The sequence below is a fragment of the Empidonax traillii genome, unplaced genomic scaffold (assembly GCF_003031625.1).
Source record: "Empidonax traillii isolate 1590-97213 ecotype Southwest subspecies unplaced genomic scaffold, ASM303162v1 scaffold110:size1153230, whole genome shotgun sequence".
Classification (NCBI taxonomy): domain Eukaryota; kingdom Metazoa; phylum Chordata; class Aves; order Passeriformes; family Tyrannidae; genus Empidonax; species Empidonax traillii.
The window spans coordinates 105,700-130,403 of NW_020955303.1; the positions used below are offsets into that span (position 1 = coordinate 105,700).

A 24,704-nucleotide genomic window follows, 5' to 3' on the forward strand; every position below is an offset into this window, starting at 1 on the left:
GTTTGGTAAATGGATATTTGCAAGGTATGCAAAGGCGGGTGCTCTAGGGTATTTGGAAAGGGGCTGATCAGACTGAGGGGAGACATTAGAGTGCCAGGGAAGAAAATAGTTCCTGTAAACGAGATGCTGAGAGTGATTCGCCTTGAAGTCCTGATTATTGTGTAAAGGTTACCTTCGTGGCAGGGGCACAGCCAAGCATTACAGAAAAGCTGAAGTAGATAAGACTACTTATATCAGTGAAGGATTCTCTTGTAAGCTGGGAGTTGTGATGCCAAGGCCAAAGGTTTTCCAAATTCCCTTTTGCTGTCAGCAAACCCCATTAATCTTCTATATGTATCAGCGTACTGTATGTAGGTGGCAACTCTCTACCTGGTCTGTGTGGAAATTTAGCTATTTGTTCATTGCTGAATGCTGTATGGGAGAAAGAAGCAACTATTATGAACACTGAAATGAACCTTAGCAAGATAATTCTTTTGTAGTTCAGAAGTAACATACCAGTAGTAAAACATCAAATTAGTCACATTTTCCTTTATTTTTCCTCCTCGGAGTTTAAGAATGGAAGTTACCGTTATTTTGGTTTCATTCAGTAAAACCATATCAGTTTTGCATTGACTGGACAATCTGATATTTTGTGAATGGATTTTCACCCCAGGACTCCTCCTATCCTACTTCACAGAATATTTGTTTTATTTTATTTTATTTTATTTTAGTGCATTTCCAATGTGCTTTAAATGCAATGACAAATTTATTTTTTGGCCTCAAAAATTTTTAAAATATTTTTTTTCTCCAGTATTTTTGTCTCTCAGTAAATAGCTTATTTTGTTCCTCAGTGAAGGGTTTGGATGTGTCTGTCTGGCAACAGCAATCGTAAAGTATTCATCCTCCTTATCCTGCAGAGAGTACTCCTTGCTCCTGTAGTTGTCTGTAATTGTGAGATTTTTTAAAAATATATTTGCTGATAAACATATTGAATCTTTCTATATATTTTCAGCCAAGACTTCAGTGCCAGTTGAAGATGGCTCTTTCAGGAACCTTGTTAACAAAACAGAGACATTTCCTGTATTTATTTATCCGTGACTCTCAACTCATTATTTAGACTTTTTCATTAACATAAAGAGATTCCATAATGAGCCTGTCTCAGCTGCAATAAGTCTATGGTTGGAGTAGTGACTGCTCTGGGACTGCACTGACTCTGGCAGTATGGTACCAAAATGCCCAACCCTGAGTACCAAATATCTGATAAAGCTAAATGATGTTATAAAGGAAGTAATTTCAGAACCAGACACTACATGCAGAAGTTTCCATCTCCCCTGTCTTGCAGTACTCCGCCTCCTTAGGTTTAAAAATACATATATATCCTAGCAGAACAAGTGGAGGTTTGTGCTGAAATTGCTTTAAAAATAGCAATGTGTTCTGATAATGCCAGATATTTTTAATGAATTAAACCCAAGAGAAGCATGTATTACAAGGTGACTGGAAGAGAGGCTTTGTGGTGCGCTTACTCTTGGACTGTGCTTGGGAAATGTATGAATTTCTTCTCTGAAGTCATGTTTCTAGTGAACACCAACTACTATAGTGGGAAACCCAGTAAATCAAGAATATATTTGCATTAATTTTAACTGTTATGGTCGATTGGAAAAGGGCAACATTTTAGTTCAAATGAAATCTCTGCACATGATAAAAGTTCATTCATGCTTTATAGTCCAGAAGCCCATACTTTTTCACTAAAATTCATTGATAAAAATGGAATTAGTTTAGATCATACTCTTTCTGCTTAGCTACACAGGCTTGCAACATTCTATAAAAAGTAATATTAATCAATATATAAAAAGCAGTGTGGCATGAATAAATTAGGCAGTATAATAGAAGCTTTTATTTCTTAGGTAACATAAAAAAAGACTAAAAGGTCTTAAATTTTTAAAAAGAACACTTTAAAATTTTATTTCTGTTTTATAGACAAGCTGTGGACACTTGCAGCAAAGAAACATTTTTTCAGGAAACCATGCAAGCTGAGGCAAAGCTTATGTAGACTATAATGTTGAAAAATGCTAATTATCAATTAATTTGATTTTCAGCCAGTTCTAGGTAAAGTATTGGACCGAGGATCTTGAGCTCATTGTATCTTCTCCATTGTTAAAATTTGTGTTGCAGTAGTTGAATTCATCACTATATGTTTTCACCAAGACTGACACTTGCTTTATTTTCTGATCATTCTTTGTCTGTAAGAAATTGACCTGTGGCTGAGAAAGGGAAAAAACAGTGTTTCTTTCCTTCATGAATATTTTTCAGGGGTGCTTTCTTGTTCTCCATACAGTTTAAATAAAAGTAGTCTTATCTTTTATTCCCTCAGTGAATTGCTCCTTGTCTGGTTTGTACATACATGCATGGACTAATGAGTTGGTTGTTCATTGTGTAATTGTAAAGAAAATTACCTCCATACCTGCTTTAGGTGGAGATACAGCTTCTACTCTTTACTATTTTGAACACTTAATTGTATTTTTCTACTAAGGCAATCAAAACAACAGATAGTTGTGGCTAGTTAATAGTTCAGTCTTTTCTGTATAATGTGGGACATATAAGAAATATCCTGTGGGCCTGGGTCAAAGCACACGGTAGTGTGAGTCAAGTTGTTCCATGTGTGACTGAGTCCAAGACTGGCTCATGGAGCTGAAGCCTAGGCAGCTTTGTAACCTGTGTGCCCAAAAGGAGCCAAAGGAGAGCAGTGGGATTATCACATAAAACAGCAAATGAAACAGCAAACTTTGTTTCATTTAGGTTGAAGCCTGAGCTGAATTCAAGCAAAATTAAATGTTAAGAGGCACTGAAAGTCCTGTGTGCTGCTCTCAAATGCAGTGATTTTATTCACACACATTAAGCATTTTTATTTTCTAAGTCATTCTGTTACCAAATCACAGTGACATATCTTCACACTTAAAAAAAGACTTTCCATTGTGAAACTTTTTCTCAAGTCTTTAAATAGCCACTATTTAAAAACTCTGCTTCAACTTTTGTGAGTTTAGTGTTATCATTTGGAGAGAAACATATAACAAAATAAATGTAAAATTATAAATTTACACATTATCAGTATGCATTTTTAGTTTTGTTGCCACATGATGTATAAAAATTTTGTGGAAAATAATTCAAAATGTTTTTGAGAAACCAGATAGAACTGTCTTCTGATTTTTTCTGTAGCTGTGTTCTAATGTAATCATATTTTTGGTAGGAACTAGTCAGATCACTAGGGGCAAAGTACATATCTGCAGATAAGCGTGATGCCCAGATTTTCTGTGTACGCAGTGAGGTGGGCACTTGGTCAGTGTGATCAATTTCATAATAAGTAAAACTTTTGTAAAAGAAAGGATCAGGTGAATTGCACCATAGGATGTCCACTGCTTTCCATAGACTATAATAGATGATTTGAGAAACTGCCTCAGATGCTGAAGCCCACAGATGCCTACCTATTATCAAGTAAAATTAATTCTTTCTTCTCTTCAGAGGTTTAAAAATTTACTCAGACATGTGTAATCTTGTTAAATATTGAAATAAATAAATGCCTTTATTTGAGAATTAAAGTGTGGCCAATTTGAAGATATTTATAACAGTCAGTCAGGTGTTGAGATATGTAGGCTGAAATCCTGATCTTGTTAAAATCAGTGGGACTTCTCCAAATGTCAGTGCAGGCACAACATTGTTCCTAATTATTGTGGTCCAAATGCAAGCAGAGACCTTGTTAATGCTGGACCTCAGCTCAAGTAAAATGTCAGAAAGGGAGTACTGGATGTTCAGCTGGTTTCCTAACATAATATGTTGTGCTCCTTTTGCTTAAGAAATCAGCTACCTTTTCATAAAAATAATTGAGTGTTTGAAATTATCTTGAAGGAGATTTATAGTTAGCCCCCTGCAAGTGAATTTCACTGGATAAATAATCAGTTTAACATCCAAATGAATTGAATGTGCTTGTACTGCTGTGGCTGAAGAGTGTACTTAAATTCAGGAGCCCTGATTGCTCCATTGTCATAAACAGGACCTCTACAGGAGAAGCAGTAGTTACTACATTTTTGTAGGCTGGAATAGATTGATACAGCAAAACAGAAAATACAGTGTGTTATGGATCAAGTCTGTCTCTGGATGTCATGCAACATGAAGGTAAATATGAACTACTGTTCAGAATCTGAACACCAAGCTAAGTTTAGTTCCCCTGATTCGGCTGTTGCTCTGCTGGCATCATCAATTTCCTGGCTTGTAGTACAGTGCAGCCAGGTGTTCAAATTCACTGAAGGCCAAGAATTGCTCACTTAAAGAATATGGAAATAAAACCTAGGCAATGTAACTTCTATTCAAAAGTAAATACACTCTGTGACAGGTATAAAACTGCTGAACAAAATGGTATTTCTCACTGTTTGTTTGTTTGTTTTTTTCCAGAAGTACCTCAGCTGTAGGGCAAAGTACAAGGACATAAGCTACTGACTTCCATTTAGCATCAGGACCAAACATACTACCCTACTCTTCACCATCAATTAAGAGCAACTGAAAACCACATCTCAGCAAAGCTGGTCGACCCGTTACATCAGTGGACATCTTTTGTAAAACACATTTTATGTACTTCTGCTGAGACCTTTTTTCTACCTACCCACCGCATGGTTCTATATTACTTATTGGGCACTGATGGTAGCCTCCAGAAAGTGCAGCTTCAAATGGTCAGCCTCATCCTTTAGCAAGAAGAAAATCTGGGTACTGGATAGCAACGACGTCTTCAGAGAAAATGGTATACGAAGGGAAACGATTGATTTCCTGCCATTGTTTCTTCCTGTTAACAGCCAAATTCTACTGGATACTCACTCTGATGCAAAGAACTCATGGCCAGGAATATGCCCACTCCATCCGACTGGATGGGGACATCATCTTGGGAGGACTGTTCCCTGTTCATGCAAAAGGGGATAGAGGGGTGCCTTGTGGGGAGCTCAAGAAGGAGAAGGGGATCCACAGACTAGAGGCAATGCTGTATGCAGTTGATCAGATTAACAAAGACCCTGATCTTCTTGCCAATATCACCTTAGGTGTCCGGATCCTTGATACGTGTTCCAGGGACACTTATGCATTGGAGCAGTCCTTAACATTTGTGCAAGCATTGATAGAAAAAGACGGTTCAGACGTGAAGTGTGCAAACGGTGACCCACCTATTTTCACTAAGCCAGACAAGATATCAGGTGTGATAGGTGCTGCAGCAAGTTCTGTGTCCATTATGGTCGCAAATATTTTAAGACTTTTTAAGGTAAGGAACATTTTCTATCTTTCTTTTAAATTTCAAGAACAATGAAGTGAGTGAGGTGGTTGTGTTTTGTTACCTTCATAAAAGAAAGGACTCTTCCACATTCAGAAATCTGAAATGGCTGGTTTTCCCTTTCAAAGCAAAGAGAGGAAAAGTATCCCAAAGCAATGTTTGCAGACCCTATTTTAAGGTCCCAAATGTTTCTTTGGAGTTCTGGGTAACCAAAGCTCATTTTAACTCTTTAGGCATTTGTATCCTTATTTTTTTACTACTCACATTTGCTCCATATTGAGCATTTATGCTCATCTCCAGATAATTTCGTTACCTAGAAAGATATGGCAGTAACAATTTGGTACTATTGATGTGCAGTGTTTAGCCAAATGAAGTGTACTATAACACCTTTGATTCCCTTGAAACCTTAACCTCCTCCATATTTTTGACAAGGTGATATTTTTTTCCCAGACTTTATTATCATTTTGTAAGTGATAATTTTTAGGCAACAGTTCTCACATTTCGCTCCATGTACTTTATTAAGCTCAGACATTCTAAATAATGGAAAAATAAACCTGCAACTTTTAAATTTACTAAGTTAGATAGGAAGATGAGCACATTCTACTCAATCAACTTGGATGGAAGAAATCAGACAACAGATATTGAATTTTTAATCCTATGCAATGAGCACTTTTTTCTACGGACAGAACGACTGTAACTTTTGTCTGAATCTATTACTGTCCAACCACCTACTGTTTCTTCCTTTCATTCAGAAACCCTGCCTTATTTCATACAATTTTATAACCAACAAAAAACACCGAAAGACTATTTCTTTGACTTCGGTGCAGAAGATTCTGGTAATGTTAAATATTACTGTTACATATTTTGAAAAGTGTTGTACTTGTTTTCTAATTGTAACTGAGAGATTGATTAGTAATAAAGAAGAATTGGCATTTTTTTTTTAAGGTTTCTGATGTCAGCAAAGAGTATTTCAGTCATCTGAATGGAGATTTTTGTTCTTCCTTTTGGTTCTTCCACAAAGAGTATAATGATGGAGGATAATTCATTGGAGGAACAGAGTGTTTGCTGGATTGTGGTCAGGTGTTCATTTCATTCTCAAAACTGATCCGCAGCTGCAGTTACTGCACAGGTCTGAGAGTAGTGGACTTATTCCAGCTATAGGTTTTGCTTGTAAGAATAAAGGACACAAAACTGAGCTAAGATTTAAAAAATGTTCTACATGGAGAACATCTCTGGGGTTATGCCTGGTGGGGAGACCTGTCTTTCCTGAGGGCAATCATGCATGTTGCAAGAGGTGTTTATTTTTTATTTCACATTCTTTTTTGAAGTTGTGCTACCCTATTAAATAATGCATAGTTCTGAAGTAATGATAGATGGAATGGTCAGTTTAAGACCCATTGTAATGCAGGGCCACATAGACTATGGCTTACACCCAGTTTTGAGTTGAATACGGTTCTGTAGACTGATTTAAGAAACTAAGCCTTGTAAGACATGCATTAACTGTGAATTAAGAGCAGCAAGAAGGAAAGAGGCCTATGAATTGTCTAAGATAGCAGCAATTTGTCTTCTGAAACCTTGACAGCTACCTTCTGATTTACATTATGCAATAAGATTGCAAATAACGTTCTACTGCAGTCTTAATCAATAGAGGGCCACGTGATATCCCCTCTGGGGAAAGATCTTATTTACCCATTTAATTGATGTAACACAGCTGCTGGCAAAAGGAGAAGACATCTCTTTTAGTTTTAATTATAGATCCTGCACAAATATTCTTAATAATGTAAAAAAATGACAAATTATACCCTTTAATGTCTGATGGTGGACCAGCATCTGAAATCTGTTTTTACACCTTCCTCTCAGAAGTGGATCTCTTCATGTGTAAAGGCTTCTGAATAAGGCCCTTTGTTAGCAGCACTATAGAAACCATTCACAATGGTTATAGTCAAGAGGATTAGGAAATTAAGGGTCATTTGCCAGAAACACAGATGTATAATCCACTTTGGGTTGTACTCAGACCAAAGACATAGGCTGAAATTCTCAGCTGGTGCACCTGCACAGCTCTGTAGCTGAGGACCTGGACCTTGGCCCATGCTTGCAGAGGCTCCAGGCATTATTTACTCCAGCTGAGTGACCAGCCTTGACATGTAGCAAGATATGTCAAGGCTGGTCACTCAGCTGGGGTAAGTGCCTGTACTTTCATAAAGGCAGTGATCACCATCATGCAAATACCTGTTTCCATTGTATCCAGAATGAGTGTGATTCATCCATATTTGTGTTTAACAGTTCTATTTAGCAAGTTGAACCTGTAATTTGAAGTTCAGTAGCGCTTTAATATCTGCTCTGAAATTCCTAAATGTCAGGACTACATATTTTTTGAGAACATTATTATCCAGTGGAATTTTAATCTCTGATGAAAATGTGAGAAGTATATTATATCACGCAATGTGAATACACAAAGATATACTGAGAAATACTATGCTCAGGATTTTGAATTTTTATGCTGCTTTTTTTTTTTTTTCTTGCCATTTTTTTTCTTTCTTTTATTGATTTTACAACAGAAAACATGCAGGTCAATAGTCCTATCTGATGATCTGGTGGATAGCATGAACTGATTGATAGTCATGGTATTCTTTTATCTAAGTGTTTTCATGAGAAGAAGGGAGGGAGGCCACCACAGAAAACAACCTTGATCTATAGGCTTTCTCCTGATCAAATGTCTTGCCTTAAATTCTTCTCTTTTCTTTCTCCTTTTGTGAATTTTGAGGTACACTGCTGCTTAGCAGGTGATTTTCTGTAGGTCTTACCATTGCTAGATCCGAAACATTAAGGTCCAAATTTGGACAGACTAAATTTCACCTCTTGGTGGTTTTAGACTCTCAGAGGCACTTCACACACAGAAAACACTGGATCATGGAATTAATTGCTTGGAAATGGACCTGTTATGCCTTGATTATCATAAGGTGGTTGTTTTTCACCTTGTATGACTCTTGTACTTGGTAAAAAAAGATTGTGTGCAACACTTCCATATTAAACTTTCAGAACTTGGAGCTGGTCTTGCTGCAAATATAGTGGAAGAAAGGCAAACAGAGGACTATGGTAGGTAGTAACACAGCCACTGCCCACTTAACCAGTTCATCATGGATCTCAGGAAAGATTGTGCCCACTTGAAGTTGCTGGCTCTTAATTTTAAGTTCTTTTTTATCAGCGAACATCAGGAGTGGGCTGCTTCACAAGGGAAATAGAGGCAAGGGACCGTAGGCTGACAGAGTCTATTCAGGAGCTGTCTGTCTTTTGGTAGCTTTCGCTGTCACAAAGCCAACCTTTCTACTAATTCAATCTGTCAAAATATTACTCTTATATCCTTTCTTATATTTATTTTACTGAAATTCTAGTTTTCTGTAGGGTGCTCAGGCATGACTAGGCGGTTTTCTTTGTCTTATAAGTGTGACACTGTTTTGCAGTCCCTGAAACAAGGGGACTCTAACCTAGCTGGAGGAAACAAGGGACTCTAACCTAGCTCAATTCATGTATTATGTTCCCTGTATTCAAACTTCTGCTTGTTTGATGTCTAAATAACTTATATGAATGGTTAAAATCAGCTTGAAAAAGAGATACCTTTGTTTATGCTAGTGTCCTCACATCTAAAAAACTCATACTGTTTCTGAACTCCTTGGAACTCTCCATCTGGCACCTTCACACATCTTCTAGCCAGTGTCCCACGAGGAGCAGCCTAGAGATGATGGTTTGCATGCAAATTGAGAGGGGTGGACAGTATGCTTGGTGAACTGTGATCTTAAGCTTTTATGTATATATTTATGTACATGCGTACAAAGCCAAAATATTCATCAATAGTTTTATTCTTTTCCTTGCCTTGCTTTGCCTTTCCTTGCCTTCTGTTTTCTCCTCTTTCCCCAAGGCTAAATTACTTATTTCCTCTTTTTGGTCAAATTCCCTTCTTGCTGCACTGCTGTAACCCACTTTAATAGCTGCTGTCTGATGGGACTAATACTCCATGCACATTTGCCTTATACATTTCATACACATTTACCTCTTCAGAAGTACAAGTACAAATGACATTATGAAGTTCCTCTTTCAACTTTATGGCAACCATCCAAAATGAAAGGGGTAATTTCTTTCAGTAAATCTAGAAGGGAATATATTAGTTTCATCAGCATTTTGTTTATTTGCTTTGATTGTTTCCTTGCCTCATTTTGGATCTTTGGCTGGTAGCTTTGCGCAGTTACCAGGGCTATACTTGGATGATGCTATTTTTATGCTTAGTTGCAGGTCTTTTTATGTTTGGCTGCCATTTGGCACTTTTGCTGCCTTGTGTTCTAGACCTACGTGAAGCAGCAGATATGCCTTCCAGAAAAGAGGGCATTACCATTGTACAGAGGCTAACCTCACTGAACTTCATAAATGCAGGGCTATGTATTTAAATTGTAGCAATGGAGTGCATCTCATGTTTGATGGGAATATGATGTAAATAAAATGTAATAACATCTTACCACATAATTTCAGAGATCACAACCATATTTTTGTGAGGCAACCTGAGCCATACACAGATACTTACCTTGACTCTATGTCTACGGAAATATTTGCACCTCAGGAGCATTACAGACTTCAAAGGCTCTAGGGAGATGTAGAAGTCAGTCTGTTCCATGTCTGACTGCAGGGTCTTTCAATAATGGTAAAGCTTTATCATATACTTTAATGTTAAAGTGAAGAAGGGGCTCAAAAATTTTACATAACATATTGGCATTCATTAATAAAAAAGTGCTACACTGATTGGAATATATCAAATTTCTGTTCACTCTGTCATGCTACATGTGTCAATAACATTTGCTGCTGCGTGGCATTTGAAATAGGATGGTTTTTTTTTCCTGGTGATTAAAACATACGTGGAAAATTTTGTGTGAAGTATGAAGCAAATTGCTGTTAGTAGGGAGAAGACTACGGAAACATTTTGAAATCAGCTCTTAGGATGAACAGATTTATTTTACTTTTGCTCTAGATAATATTTGCACTTTCTGAATAATTTTTAATTATAAAAGGAACCCATTGCCAATAAGTCCCGTTTAATTTAACAGTGTTTTTTGTAGTGCTTAGTACAAGCACATATTTGTTTAGTGCCTGAGCATCTCGTTATTGGCTGGAAAATACCTTTATTATATATACTTTCTTGTCATTTCCATGGCCATAGACACTTGATTATGCAAAAAAACCCTTTTAACTCAACCATGATTCTTCTGTCAGTACTAGGTTAAGTGTTTTGGGGCCAACAGAGGCAAATGCCAGGTCAACAGCAAGATAAAATTATAGGTACAAGAGATACTTTGCTAGTGTCAATAATGATACAGTTGCCAAAATTTTTAGTTGCAGCCAGAGGAAATAATAGGTTTTCAGATTCTGTGAAAACTGCTCGCACTGATTAGCATCAACTTTTATTTGTGCTAAGCTGCTTGAGGCAAGGGAGTACAAAAGCAACTTGATGCATTAATTTAGTATTTTACAGTATATTAGTCCTTAACTATTCCTCTAAAGACTTAAAAATTTTGGTCTTCTAACATTCTTAGATGGAGCTATAACCAATGGTTAGAGCAAAGGGACAGTCTGCTTTTCTGTGTTATTTTCCGTGTTTGTAATTCATTTGCTATAAAGCTTGAGAAGAATCTCTTGAACTTTTTGTGCTTCTCTTTTGTCATTTTGATGTGCTTGTGTTCAAGCATTTCAGAGGAACAATTGGAAGCTTGATTAATGTTTTTTAAATGTTTGAGATGTCTCCCCTCCTTTTGTAGGCATGCTGAAGCTGTCTAAAATATTGAGGTTTTTATATCATTCCATAAGCACAGTACATGAACACCTTACAAAGAGAATGTAGCCATAAAAGACCAACAGTCTGATTTTCTTTCTACTTCCCTAAGGGCAGTTTGATGTATGTATATGCACATCTTTCCCTCACATGAAGGAAACTGCATATGCAGAGAAAATTGTTTCACCCTTTCATGGATGAAGCTTTGCTGACTTTCTACCACTGTATTGGGGTTGTTTGTAAATGACAGAGGTCCCTGAGTTATCTGGTAAATAATACCTGTAGTAATACAGATATCAGTCATAATTTCAGAAGAGCATAATTTGAGAAGAACAAAAGCCTGAGACGAGCCTAGCAGTTCAACAAGAGCTCTTTTATGCACAGAAACACAAACTCTGCAGTGAGGTTTTTTAAAGATCTTATATTAGAAGGCACACAATAGAAGGCACTTTATCTGCTAGTAAACAAAATGTACCCGGCATAGTTGTCTGGCACCTGGCACCGAGGCCAGCTGACACAGAAAATCCACACCCACATCATACACTCCTTTATTCCCCTGAATCATGGGACTGCATGGAAATTACCAAAGGGGAATGATTCCTGACCCATGCTGCTTTCTGAAGCCTGTCAGGAAATTCTAGACTTGGCTGGCACAGGTCGTGGCCGACTTATAGACTGTCCTGACGGTCTGACAGTGGAAGCAGCTGAGCTGTTGCTGAGAGATGTGCTCTGAAATGATGTGATTAACAAGTATAGACATTGCTACTGATTTCTTGGGACAGAGCTCCTCTGCTCCTGTGTCATGCCAAAGGGAAGCCAAAACACTGCAAGGACCATTGATGCTGTTTCAATGCTTTTGTACAGCAGTGTTACTTGTATTAGCCACAATGAGAACTAAATTAAGTTGACCCTTTCCCTTGGTGTTTAATTTTTTCAGTACTGTGACAGTACAAAGCAATATAAATAGTCCTGCATTCTGACTGTCATCAGAAACCAGGCACTCTTGTGTTACAGTCAAGTGGTATATTTTGGGGGTTTGTGTATTTCCATTCTAATTTTTTTCCCTAAAGCATATTGTGCTTTTAGGATTAAACTAGTTTACAGGGCTTAAATGTATATCCTTGTGTTTGCTAGCATTTGTCAGAGAAAAGTAGTCATCCAAACAAAAGTCTTACTGAGGGACACTAATTCTACAGGAATGAACTAAACAGCCAAGAGCAAAATGCTCCTCTGGGCTGGAATCTACATATGCTCCCAGCAAGATATTATGTCTCCTATCCTTTTGACAGGACAATTAGGCATTTAAGTGAGGCCTTAAATTAGGAGGCTGTTGGCCCTTGGCTGTCTGTGCCCTCAATAGAGAGAATAAAATGCTTTCAGAAGGAGACTGGATCAGCGCTGTGAGTGTTGACAAATCTTTCATGTTTGCAGAAAGTTGATGGGCTGATCCATGCTTGCACTTGCAACACACAGAACCTCTTCTCACTGGAAGGCTTTGGAAGCCCTGGAGGAAAGCGATAGGTGGTTTTATAAGATTTTAAACCCCTGCAAGGGTGGTACCAGTTTCTTAAATCCTTTTTCACTTTTTCTGTGGAAGGAATCTTACCCATCTCCTTTTCTCTTCCTTTTCACACCTGCTCTATTTCTCTCTTGTTATCGGAAGAAAAGCTACTTTTGACCATTGGTCCCAGTATTTTTCAAGCGACTGTTTCATTCCATAGTGTCCAAAGAAAATTTTTTTTCAGACATGCTGAATAAGCAAGACTGACTGGGTCTCGGTTTCTGTAGGTTGTGAGGATGAGCAGGTCAGCAGGAGGAAGAGCTGGAATCTGGACAGCTTAGGAGAGGGAACTTATCTATGGTGATAACTGGAAATAAAGGAACTGCTTGTTGAAACATTGAACCCTAAAGGGACAAGGGTCTCTTTTTTTTACCTCACTGTAGGATTTCTTGTCTGGCACTTCAGATAAATCCTGAGCTCTAACTCTTCCGACATAAACTATTCCTGATAGCAATGCTGAGATATGCCATGGCATTGTGAGATCTCTCTTTCTACTGTATCTCTTTTACAGCTTGAGACTGTGGGACAGGAGCAAAACTGATTTCTCTGAGCTGGAATAATTTATCTTTTGAGTTTTGGCTTATGTTCTTTCACAGAAGATGCCTCCATCATTTAGTTACTTAGCAGTAATATTTGTAGAGGCTGAATCTGAATCTTCATTCCTTCTTCACTTGTGCATTTATGCACATGGCTCTTCTATAAATTGAAAACTAGAAAAAGGATGATAGTCCATTTTGGGTATCATTCTATGAAAAGTGCCTAACAACTTCCATTAGATTTTTATTTTGATAGTGTCTCTGTCACATTTAAAATGCCCTCACAATCTTCTTCCAGGCAGGGCACAATTTTGCCAAGCAACTCCACTGTGTTATGGTAACACCGATCCCTTACAGTGATGGTTAATCTTATTCAGATAAATTTTCTTTGGTTTTTGTTTGCAAAGTACAGTGAAATATTAAGGTCTTAGTGAAAACTTATCATCACAGTTATACTTAGGCTATTCACTACAGAAACATTTCAGAGAGACTGTGGATCCTGCAATAGTTGTCTAGGCCTGACACTTCCAAAAATGAAGTCTGAAAAATGAGCTGAAGAAAGGGTTGGCTACACTACAAACCTAACACTTCCAATTCTACTCATAAAGAGGAATTAGTAGAGCACAGACTTACATAGTTAGAGCTATGATATTGTTTCAGGAATAAATAAATGGATTTACTATTAGGAAAAAATATTGCCAAGAAGTACCCTGTTATATGTTGTCTAAAGTTTCATCCAGTTGTGTATTACGAGAAAAATGCCAAATTTCCTACTTCATAGCTTTCTGAAAATTAGGTTGGATAGAAGTATAAAAATATACATTTTTGTATCAGTAGGAAAATTTTCTAGGCAAAGTACCCCGTGTTTTCCTCTCCTAACTTTGATGGTTCTGTTTACAATTCTTTGCATAACAAAGCACAGGATTTAAAAGTTACCAGCTGCTATATTTGCTTTCCAAAGTGTGAAGAAAACATGTATTGTCCTGAGGATTAAAGGGCTGATTCTCTTTGTGCTCAGTTCAGGCAGAACTGAAATGTTTGTAATGAAAGTTAAAGCTATTGAAAAGCATAAAACATAAAAGAAAAATAATGTGTTTATGTCTTCTTTGTTGGACCGGATTTGATGATGCCCTCAGAAAGTTTTAAGTGTAAACATTTGTCTTATTAAACAGCATTATTTTGGGCATATTTTAAACACTTCCCCTTGCAAATCCTAAGTGCAGTCAGAGCTGTTGTTTCAGCCCACTGGGAACTGTTTTGCCAAATGTCATCTGAACAGCAAAAACTCATCATCTGTGAGCTGGTTCACATCTCCAGTACTGATTGAACAGCATTTTGGAAATTGGATATATAAGGCATTTTGAGACTGTAGAGAAAAAATAATATCTTTAGGGCTAGTTTTGGAGACCTGCATAAGATGGGAAGGTAGGTGTGCTGTATATGGGAGCATGAAAAGCTTGCAGTTGGAATAGATGCTGAGAGTGCCCTGTGACTCAAGGTATGATTTCCTGCCATTCCTGCCAAGTTTCAAAGCTTGTGTTTCTTTTTCTCTCCTTATTTCTATTTTTAGGCTGAATAGCAAAGAACTTGTGCTTCAGGAATGAAGATTCACTATTCCGGTTATACTTATTTTGCTGTGTCTTTGCATATGCACCAAATAATGTTTGATTCTGGCATACAGGAGAGAATGAGAGTAAAGATGTAAAAAGGTGATGAAAATGCAAGGTATTTTTGGTATGGATCACATAATCACTTGGCTCAATGGCACGCTGCAAAGCTTTGTCTGAGTGTGACAGACTTCCTTGCTGTGTGGTAGTGCCCGTTGAAGCCTTACATCCTTTGTCTTGCCTCAGCACAGATTTTCTCTGTGACCTTGGGCAAGTCACGCAGCAGCGAATTTTCAGCCCGATGGCTGATGCCTGTGGAGCTGGATGCCCAATGGCCCTGGAGGACTGATGTCCAGCGTCCCCCGCCCCCTGCTTCCCTGGTTAGAGCACTTTTGTGCCTGAGGGGATTTGTGAATATAAAGGCTCCTTGATAATCAGATATAAGAGCAAGGGGTGGGGGCATATAAGTACTTCAGATAGCTAGTTCTTAACGAGGGATTCCTTGTATCCTCTTACATGGTTCTCTCCCCTGGGTTCTGCTATGAAAGAAGATTATCCAACTCACAGTATGATTTAAATATGCAAGTCATTGGTCTCAGGATCAAGTGGTGAAGGCTGCCTGACCTGTAATCAGAGGCTGTACATCCCCCTTAGGAAACCAAGACAGTCAAAGAGAGCCCCAGAGTCAGGAAAATGTATCTGGATTATTGCCCAACAAAATTAAAATTATTAAAATTCATATATGCAGTCTATATTAGAGTAATTGGAAAAAATGAATGTCTGTCATTGTTATGACAAAGCAAGAAATTAAGTAGTGCAGAATGAAAGAAAATTAGGATAGGTGTGTGTGCAAATGTATGTTCTTGTTAACTGAGTGGATTTGTTTTGTTCTTAAATGCTTGAGAAGAGAGACAGTCAAATTAGTTTTGTAAAAGACTTGCTAGCTAGCAATTATACCAGTTTATTTCTTGGTGTCTGAGGAACCACTGTTTCGTTTGTTTAATTTTTCGTGTTGATTTCATTAGAAGTTTGTTTGCTTATTTCTAAATTGAGTAAAAACTCTTAAGAATAGTGCAAATTCTGTCAGCTCTGTGGTGATTAGCTACCCTCATCTATTTACCAAGAGTAGATCAGAAGCTAAGAGGGGCTTCCACATTTCTTAGAAAAGCTGATTGCTAATGTTACATTTTCTCCTTTTCAGTTGTTTTTAATATATCCAAAATATGAATGCAGTATTGTGAGCTAGGGTGTGCAAATAATTAGTCAGTTTGACAGATAAACTGAAAATAAAAGGTAATTTTATTCTGAACCAAAATGATCATGTAGAAGTGGGAGTTGGAACTCAGAGGCTTCTTTATTTGGTGTTACTTTTTTTAAATTTTTGTTTGTTTGTTTTGGTTTTGTTTTATTTTGTTGAGCAAAGCTTTCCAAAATGTTCTCTTTTGTGTTAAATGATAGCTTATATTTCATGTAAAACAAAATGTTTTAGTACTATTTTAGAAATTTCATAACATAAAATGCAAGTGATAGGTTTGAAATTACAGTCTTAGATACCATTCGTTAAGTGCTAGTGTCGCTGTTACTGAACTGTGTTTACTCATGGCTTACACAAGGCTCTTGAGCAAATTCTTTCTTTTGGATTCAGAGAAGGGAATCAAATACACCTTAGGAGATGGAACAGTTCAACTCCAGTCCCCACAGCAACAGACAAGACTGCTTTACAGTAAAATTAAGAGTTCTGGTCACAGAGGGTGAGAGCTCTGCACAAACAGGGATGCCAGGGCACTCTGTATGTGCTGAACTTCCACGCTGTGACTTTTCTTTCTGCCAGAGCAGGTCTTATCTCACCAGTCTCCTGTGTGCAGGACTTTTCCTGGAGGTCTCTAATCTCAGAACTGTTTGTCAAAACAGGCCTGTAATTGTGCATCTTGAAAACTCTTGCCCGCTTTTCTACCTCTGAACAGCTGTATGCACGTTAACGCTGCTGCTGCCAGATGCTGTCTTTTAACTGCTAATAAGCTTGCACAATGGGAACATTTTATTTCATCCATGCTAAAATTCATTAAATGTTCGTTAGAGTAATGATTTGAACTTAGCTATTCCCGTTCCTTGCTGAATACTGGACTATGCATTGAATTACTCTCAGGTGGGTCCAATGGAAGTTTAATTGTTTGTGAAAACATGAACAGCTTCAGCAGGAGAGACTTTCATGTCCCAAACCCCTGTAACTCAATGGTTAGTTGTTCCCAGCTGAGTACTCTAACCACCAGGCTATTAAGTATAATTCAGGCAGATACTACCACCTCATTTTAACTTTTGGAACATATTTGTGCATTGAGAGGATAAATTACAAAAAAGAAAATGACAGATACGTATGACAGAGACCAGTACCAAAGGAAAAACCTTCAAAGAAGTCCTGCTGAGTGCCATGGGGAGACTTAACAGTAAAGAACATTTGAATACTGGAACATTCCTTTATACGCTTTAGCCATGAATTTCCAAGCTATCTCTTTAAGATTAAGTTTGAAAGTCTTGGCCAGAATGGTAACACAAAATTTATCTCACCTCTGTCTTCCTCTGCTTAGTTTAACACAGACCTCAAGGATAGACCCATGTATTCATACGAATGGCTGAATCAACCCACATGAGTCTGAAGTGCTAGTGGACTTCTGGAAGTGCCTGTCTATGTTTGTTAGTCATAGAAAAAGACATAGTGATTTCCAAAGACTAGGAGTTTCTAACCACCTGCTGCTATCTCCTTTCTGAGCTGTCTAAATGCCAAGTAGGTCCTTTAGTATCTAGGACTGATATCTCTGCAGTGCAAAACCTGTGCCGTGAACTGTCTTGTTTGCTTACTCTCATAAAATATAGATTTTTTTTGTCCTTGACATACAGGGTTGTAATTATTTTTTATTTGTTTTACACATAGGATGTTATAGAAGGAGTGTAGACATTTTTGTTTTGAATATAGAAAATTGGACGACACCCCCAGAGCAGCTATTGACAGTGATGTTTTTCATTCCTTCTTTTTGCAGGCTATTGTGAATATTGTAGATGCTATACTTATTTAGGTAGACTGATTCATGATAATAAATAATGTTGTATTTTACTTTACCGCTCCTATTTGTAGCAGTGCTCCAGGCACATCCCTGTAAACATTACAGATCATTAAAATATTAAAACACACAGAAAATTAATCATAAAAATAATGTCAAATGGACAAATAAAACAAATAATTGGACTTTGTTGGGAGCTTACAGCCAACGTTTCTGCAAGTCATAATGAAATAATACAGTAGATGTGACTTTAGTTGGGACACTTTTCAGATCCATTGACTTAAAAAAAAAATGGAGTTGTGGAGTTAGATACAGTCAATACATATGAATAGTCAATAGATACAGTCAATACATATGAATTTCCCTGATTTAGTAAAAGTTTCTGTTGTAAAGATTAAGGGGAAAGAAAGTTAAGAAACATAATGTACGTAATTATTCCCACTTTGTAAGAGCTGAATTCTGCACTCCCTGCACCATGTCATGTGCCAAGGAGAACAGCAAATGATGGCAGGAGCGTGATACCTGAGTGCAGGCAATGCCCCACAGCCCCAGCTGCCACCCGTGGGGAGTGCACCAGGGTGCCTGAGGACATGAGAAATGCAATATCACTAGATCAAAGTAGATATACATTTGGAGAAGTAGAGCTGCCCTGTGCCTTGAACTAGCTTATGCATATGCTGCTATTAGCATAAAATTTTATCTGGCAGTGTATCAGATAGGGTCTTTGCTCTGGTTTACAAAAACCAGCCGTGTGTGCTTTTTGATGTGCTGGAGCAACCTACCCTAAGCCAACAAGTTAAAAGTCATCCCCCCTGACTACAGTGGCAGATTGTCCTTAATGTCAGGAAAGCCTTTGGCAGCTGAGTACTGGCTTTGCAGGAGGGAGGTCTGAGTATCCTGGGCCCAGTGTTCTCCCATGGGCATAGGCTCAATTTCCATCCATAGCAATGAGAATGTTTGAGGTTGGTTTACGGGCATTAAGTGACTCACTGAAATTTAGTACAAAATGATATGTGAAAGTTTCGTCTTCCTTTGGTTATTGATGGAAAACGTTACAGAATGGTATAAATTAAGAAGCATTTATTACTACCTTAGAAAAAAGTGAAAGGAATACTTTAGTCATTAGGCCAGTGTAGCAGTTTGGTGTTGCTGATGATCATAGGAATGACTTGAAAATTCTCTCTAACAAACAAGTGAACAAGCCTTGGTAATAATACTACAAAATTCAGCTACACACTTGTCCTAGAAAAGCTATTTAATGTATTTTTAAGAAAAGAATTATTAACAAGGCACCAGTAGAAAAGCAAAGTTAGAAGAATTTGTTGCTGGTAAACCCAAAAGTAACGTTATTTCCATGTGTCTTTGATCATTTTACAATGCTCCATGTGTTTGTTTTTTTTTTTTTTTGAAAATGATTTAGCTTGCCATAAATGATGTCTGAACTGGCCATCTATCATTGCACAGTTTGTCCGCAGCGCTTAGGAATTTAACACGCAGAATGACAAGTGTAATTACATGCTTCTGAAACATATGCCGTAATTTATGGATATTAAACAAGTATAAACAAGAGATCAAATCCTAGTGTAAGCAGTCTTCCAAGAAATCATCTTGACATTTATTTCAGTAAAATCTTTCTTTCAGTAAGACAGACAGAACATACCTGAGTACCATTAACAGCACATCTGCAGATACCAATTACTGCATGTTTGCAAAGCAAAAGGTCAGGTACATGCATGAAGTTAACATTTAATTTTCAGTTACTTTTTGCACATGTAGTTATGTGTTTATCATGCTTATTATTATCATCCCTTACTATTATTACTATTACTAATCTTCCACAGGTGATTGATATACAGGACTTAAATAGCAACAACGTTTTCACCTGTTTACACCATGTGTTAACATTCATTGTAATTTGAATTAGAAAACTGAGTAAAAACGTTCAAGCCCTGGAAAGCTGGTGGTTTGTTCGCTTGAGATCCTGCTAGGAAGAGGAACAGAAAAAGAGGAGTGAGGTGTGCTGACTGGGATATCCCCAAAAGATTGGTGCTGTATGTGCTAGGCTAGCTGTAGACATTGAACACGGGAGCAGGGTGGGCACTCAAGACTCCCAGCTGGGATCTTCCCCACCCTCTGTCTTACTGCAGTGCTGAGAAAGCAATAGGGTTGCTAATACTGTGTAGATTGTAAAATTGATTTTTATTTCCTGTTGTCAGGAAATGTCTGTGTCTGCCTTATCCCTCCTGCTAAGCAGTGCTTTACTCCATGAACACTGCCAGGGAACTAGAATAAGCCAATATTTTGAAAAGAAGGGGAAAAAAACAGTGAATCTGGCAACCAGTCCCTGCCAGGGGCAAAATAATGCAACAACTGAGATAAACCAATATTAATGTACAATGAAAGTATTGTAATGCTAGCCTGTGCAGAGAGATAGAAATAGGTCTTGGTAAATAAACCCAAATGTCTTTTTAGCAAGACTTAAAGTTGTAAAGCCAACAGCACGGACTTTTGTAAACCTTGGTGCCAGATGTCATTCTGTGAGGTACTGTTACCTTACTTTAACCTTACTTTATCTAATAAAAGCATCATAATTTTTTTTTAAATTTATTTCAGTTTTTTACATTAATACCACTGGTTGCTTGAGGTTTATCTGGATAAGCTTTATGTCAGGGATAGGAAGGTTCATGGGGAAAAGTACTTCTCTACTACCTATTGCTGATGTTCTTGAGTCAATGCCTATCACAGTGAAGGAAATGTTTTCTTCCCAAATTGCCAGTGCTCTTCTACAGCCACTCTGGGCAAACCCCCAAACTGGGGTGTTGTTGTAGGAGTTTTCCTGGAACCTTTTTAACTATCCAGCTTGTTTCTGAGGTTTTCTTTGAATATTTGTGAGACATAAACAGAGCATGCTGGTGGAAGCTAAAAATCTCTGTATTTGCCAGGAGCTCTCTGATGGCCTTTGAGAGAGGTGAGCAGTGTGGAGGAAAGGAGAGAGAACTGCCTGTGAAAGGTGAGGAAATAAGACTGTGTAGGAGAGGAAACCTACAGAAAAATTATAGCAAGTATACCTGGTCTCTGTTGGTTGTGCTATCTTACATTCCTATCATCAGCTTGGCAAGCTGGTACTGGTTAGTTGTATCATTTGAAAGTATTGTTTTCCTGGTAGTTTAGTCACCTAAGCAATTTCAAGACATACACATTGAGCCAAAAGAAATAGGATTTGTGGGTCAAGATGATTTGTTTTCTGTATGTGTTACGATCCAGTTATTAAAATTGTTAGAAATGCCTCTACCCGAATTAAGATGCAAATGAGACCAGATGCCAAGGGCAATAGTACGGGTTTTATTTAATGTTTAATGTGAGAGAAAGGCAAGTAGAAAGAAATAGAAAAAGGAAGGGGAAGAGAGTGACAGAAAGAGATTAAAATAGAAAATGTGTCACCACTCCATGTAACCTGGTGGCATCCCATCAGTGCAGTTCTTCTGATCTTCTTGGTGGTGAGGGTCCAACAAAACATGGGGTCCAGTGGATTAATGCACATTCGGGAGATACCCAGGCACCTCCCCAGGGGTATGGGGGTGAAGCTTTGCAGTCTTTTGCAATAGGCTCTGGATTTGTTGCCTCACTTGGATCACGAGCAGTCCTTTGGTAGTGGAAAGCTTTGTGAATGAGCTGGGGAGGTGCCTGGTGCATCTTTGATGGTTTATGACCCCTTCTCACCTGCCTCTTGCGTGAATGTCCCATGTGTATGTGGTCTTCCCAGAGCAAGGGGGGTTTATTCCCTTGGTTTGGTGTGGAGACCATCACACACCCGAAACCCTTCTACTCCACCACCCCCTGGGCCTTGTTTACTTCTCAGATCTGAGATGATGAGACAATAGTCTTATCTGAAGTTCCCCTTTGCAGTCTGTATTCCAGTCAGGCTTCAATGGCCAAAGACAGGCAGTTGCTTCCTTGTAGTTTGACAAAAAGTCTATGATTAATAGATGTTTAATACATTACCAACATTTCAGTCCATCACAGGGTGCTGCAATGTAAAATTTTCTCTATGACTAAAAAAAAAACTTAGTAAATACTGACTTGATCCAGAAGTTGTTGCTAGAAGACTGATCAAAACAATAATGATTTATCATCAGATTAAGAGAACAGTTTGACTTAGTTTGTGTTTTAATCCTGATGACCAGTAGCACATACAAAGTTGGGAAAGAGTAGTCAGGAACAATATTTGAAAATTACTCATAGAATCATAGAATATATTCTTGAAAGTTCAATGGATAGAAGGCAAAATTGTCAGAACATGGTACTGTTGGTACCACTGCTATTGCAGCAGGAGGCTGAGGACAGAAGACACGTCTGTTTTAGCCTGCAACCACCACGTGAGCAATACTAACTTACTACTGCAATATTGTGGCCTTACAGGGTCCTGAGCCAGAGGACTATTTAAAAGATTAATTGACTGGAAAGCGTTTGGCACCTGAAATCTATCTCTACTGCTCAACTTTCGAATAGATAAAGTCTGAAGCTTCTTTGCACTTGAAATGACTTTTTTGGGCTGGAAACACTCAATTTCCCCAAATACACAGAAAGTATTTGTTTATAGATGTGTTTATAGCACAGAAAGTACTTGTGTATAATAAAGCATAATATTATAAAGGATGGCATGAAATGGTGAGGTACATACTTCCACAGTTAATGTTTTTTTGCCCACACCTACAGTCTTGAACAGATGTACTAGTTTTCAGAAAGTTATTTGTCCTGAAATTTTCTGCGTTTATTGGACATTCAGGAATAGCCTAGGTGCATTCAAGAGTAGCATGGATACTATTCTTGAAAAGGTTATTAACATCTTTGATTATTATTCCTTTCACCTTGGAGGTTTCTGGCATGTGCAGGGTGATGGGAAGACAGGAGATTGCAAAAGTCACGGTCCCTCTGCAACTTTCTTTTATAAGGGAACAAGCATTATTAATATTGCTCTCTTAGTCCATTCTAGGTAAGATAATAATATCAGACCTTTTCTAGTACTATGAACTTTACTGGAACAAACAAAATTTGCTTTAGGAGTCCCTAGCTTTAACAGAGCCTATTCAGTATTCTTTAGCTATTCTCCTAAAAGCTGTTGGCTTACCACTCTGCAGTTGGCTGCAGAGCAATCAAGCGTGGAGCAATTTGCTGTCAGGCTCATTACTTTTTCAGTTCTTTGAGAGATCTTTCTCAGCTACACCTGCAGTGTGCCCCAATATTACTTTTAAGTAGTATGTGACCCAAGTCCTGGGTTCATCTGTGTCTGCTATTCTACAGGTTCCACAGCGACCAAGATCATAGCATCATAGAATTAACTGGGTTGGAAGAGGCCTCCGAGATCATCAAGTCCTACCCGTGATCCAACCCCACTGTGATTACTAGATCATGGCACTCAGTGACACATCCAGCCTCATCTTAAAAACCTCCAGGGATGGTGAATCCACCACCTCTCTGGGCAGGCCATTCCAATGCCTGATCACTCTCTCTGTAAAGAACTTCTTTCTAATATCCAGCCAATCATGACAGTGATCCAGTGATTCTGTTCAGACCATCATCCTGTTTCGGAAGACTCAGAGACAGTGGTGTGTGAGAGGCTTCTAAATCTCTTTTGTCCAATTGAAACAATATTTACACTTTATGATGATAAACATTGAGCCTGGTGGGTAAGGAGGACATTAGCCACGGACAAGCATTCCTGAGTGCTGGGCTCCCTGCTTTTGTTCTTGTGCAAATTTGGCAGTCAAAAATTTCCAGATTCATTGTCTCAGACATGTAGTTTAATTTTTTTCCAATTTAAAAAAATAGAGAAGTTAGTAATCAAATTAAATAAAAAATCAAATACATTAGTAGCAGCCATTCAAATCTGCTATTGCACTGTTTACTAAGAGCAAGCAAAACTCCCACCCCTCTACTTCATTGTGCTTGATATTTCTGTTTAACTTTTGGCATAAACCAAGGAAACACATAAGTCTATTTCTTGCATACCCGCATTTCCTGTCTCTGATCTTCCTTGTGGCTTTTAACATTTGCTTGCTTCATAGGACCCATTTGAATAGCTTGAGTAGCAGAACTTCACATATGATTTATTTTTTCAAGTTTTAAAAATAAACCAAACAAATACTATCTGTTCAGTTTGCTTATGGAAATTTATACATGAATGGAAAAAGAAGAAATTTCAATATACATGACTAATAAATTAGCAGTCTGTGCTCCAGAGAGAAATGGAAAATTGCAGCATTAAATCAATTTTATGTGGTAACATAACAAAACAACAGATTGTTTTGGGTACTTGAGGTAACCACCTTTCCCTGATAATATATGATTTTCAGTAGCACTGAGCAACAAATTCTTTATCAAGTTTATAGTGAAAATTTCTGACAGTAGCAGGTGAGGAATTAGTTTTAAGGATGATGTCCTTCTGGTGGCTCATGCTGAGAATGATATTATTTATATTAACTGGCAAAATAGCCTGGCAGCACACAGGCAATTACCTCAATTTTATGTTTAGTGCTCTTCTCATAAATCTGTGTAATGATGGCATCTCTGTTATGAGCTTACATTAACTTACTGGTTACAGTAATTGTGTTGAAACAAGTAAATGTCCACTCTGTGATGGAGGTAGTACAGTTACGGTATTCCAAATAAATAATTGCTTGAGCTATATATAAGAAGAACAGATCAGGGCTTTATGAAAGGAAACGTTAATTGCACAATTAGGTAAAGCCGTTGGTAGTGATTTTTCTTGCATAAGTGTGAATTTGTTCTCCATAAGGATTTTGTTTTAAGAAGGCAAAGTGGTGACTGTTAATTTCTTTTCTTGCTATGTA

At 37.9% G+C, this 24,704-nt stretch overlaps 1 protein-coding gene across 4 annotated transcripts in view; it reads left to right on the plus strand.

The window, feature by feature from the left end:
- The window catches only part of GRM8 (glutamate metabotropic receptor 8), a 328,287-nt gene that overhangs the window by 2,980 nt on the left and 300,603 nt on the right, over positions 1-24,704 (plus strand). For 3 of the 4 annotated variants that reach the window (XM_027882705.1, XM_027882707.1, XM_027882706.1), the window contains one exon: positions 4,423-5,272. In XM_027882705.1, coding sequence (XP_027738506.1) covers positions 4,763-5,272 — 510 coding nt within the window. In that variant the 5' untranslated portion in view covers positions 4,423-4,762. Of the gene's footprint in view, positions 1-4,422; positions 5,273-24,704 lie in introns of those variants that run through there. The other variant, XM_027882708.1, reaches the window with a different exon arrangement.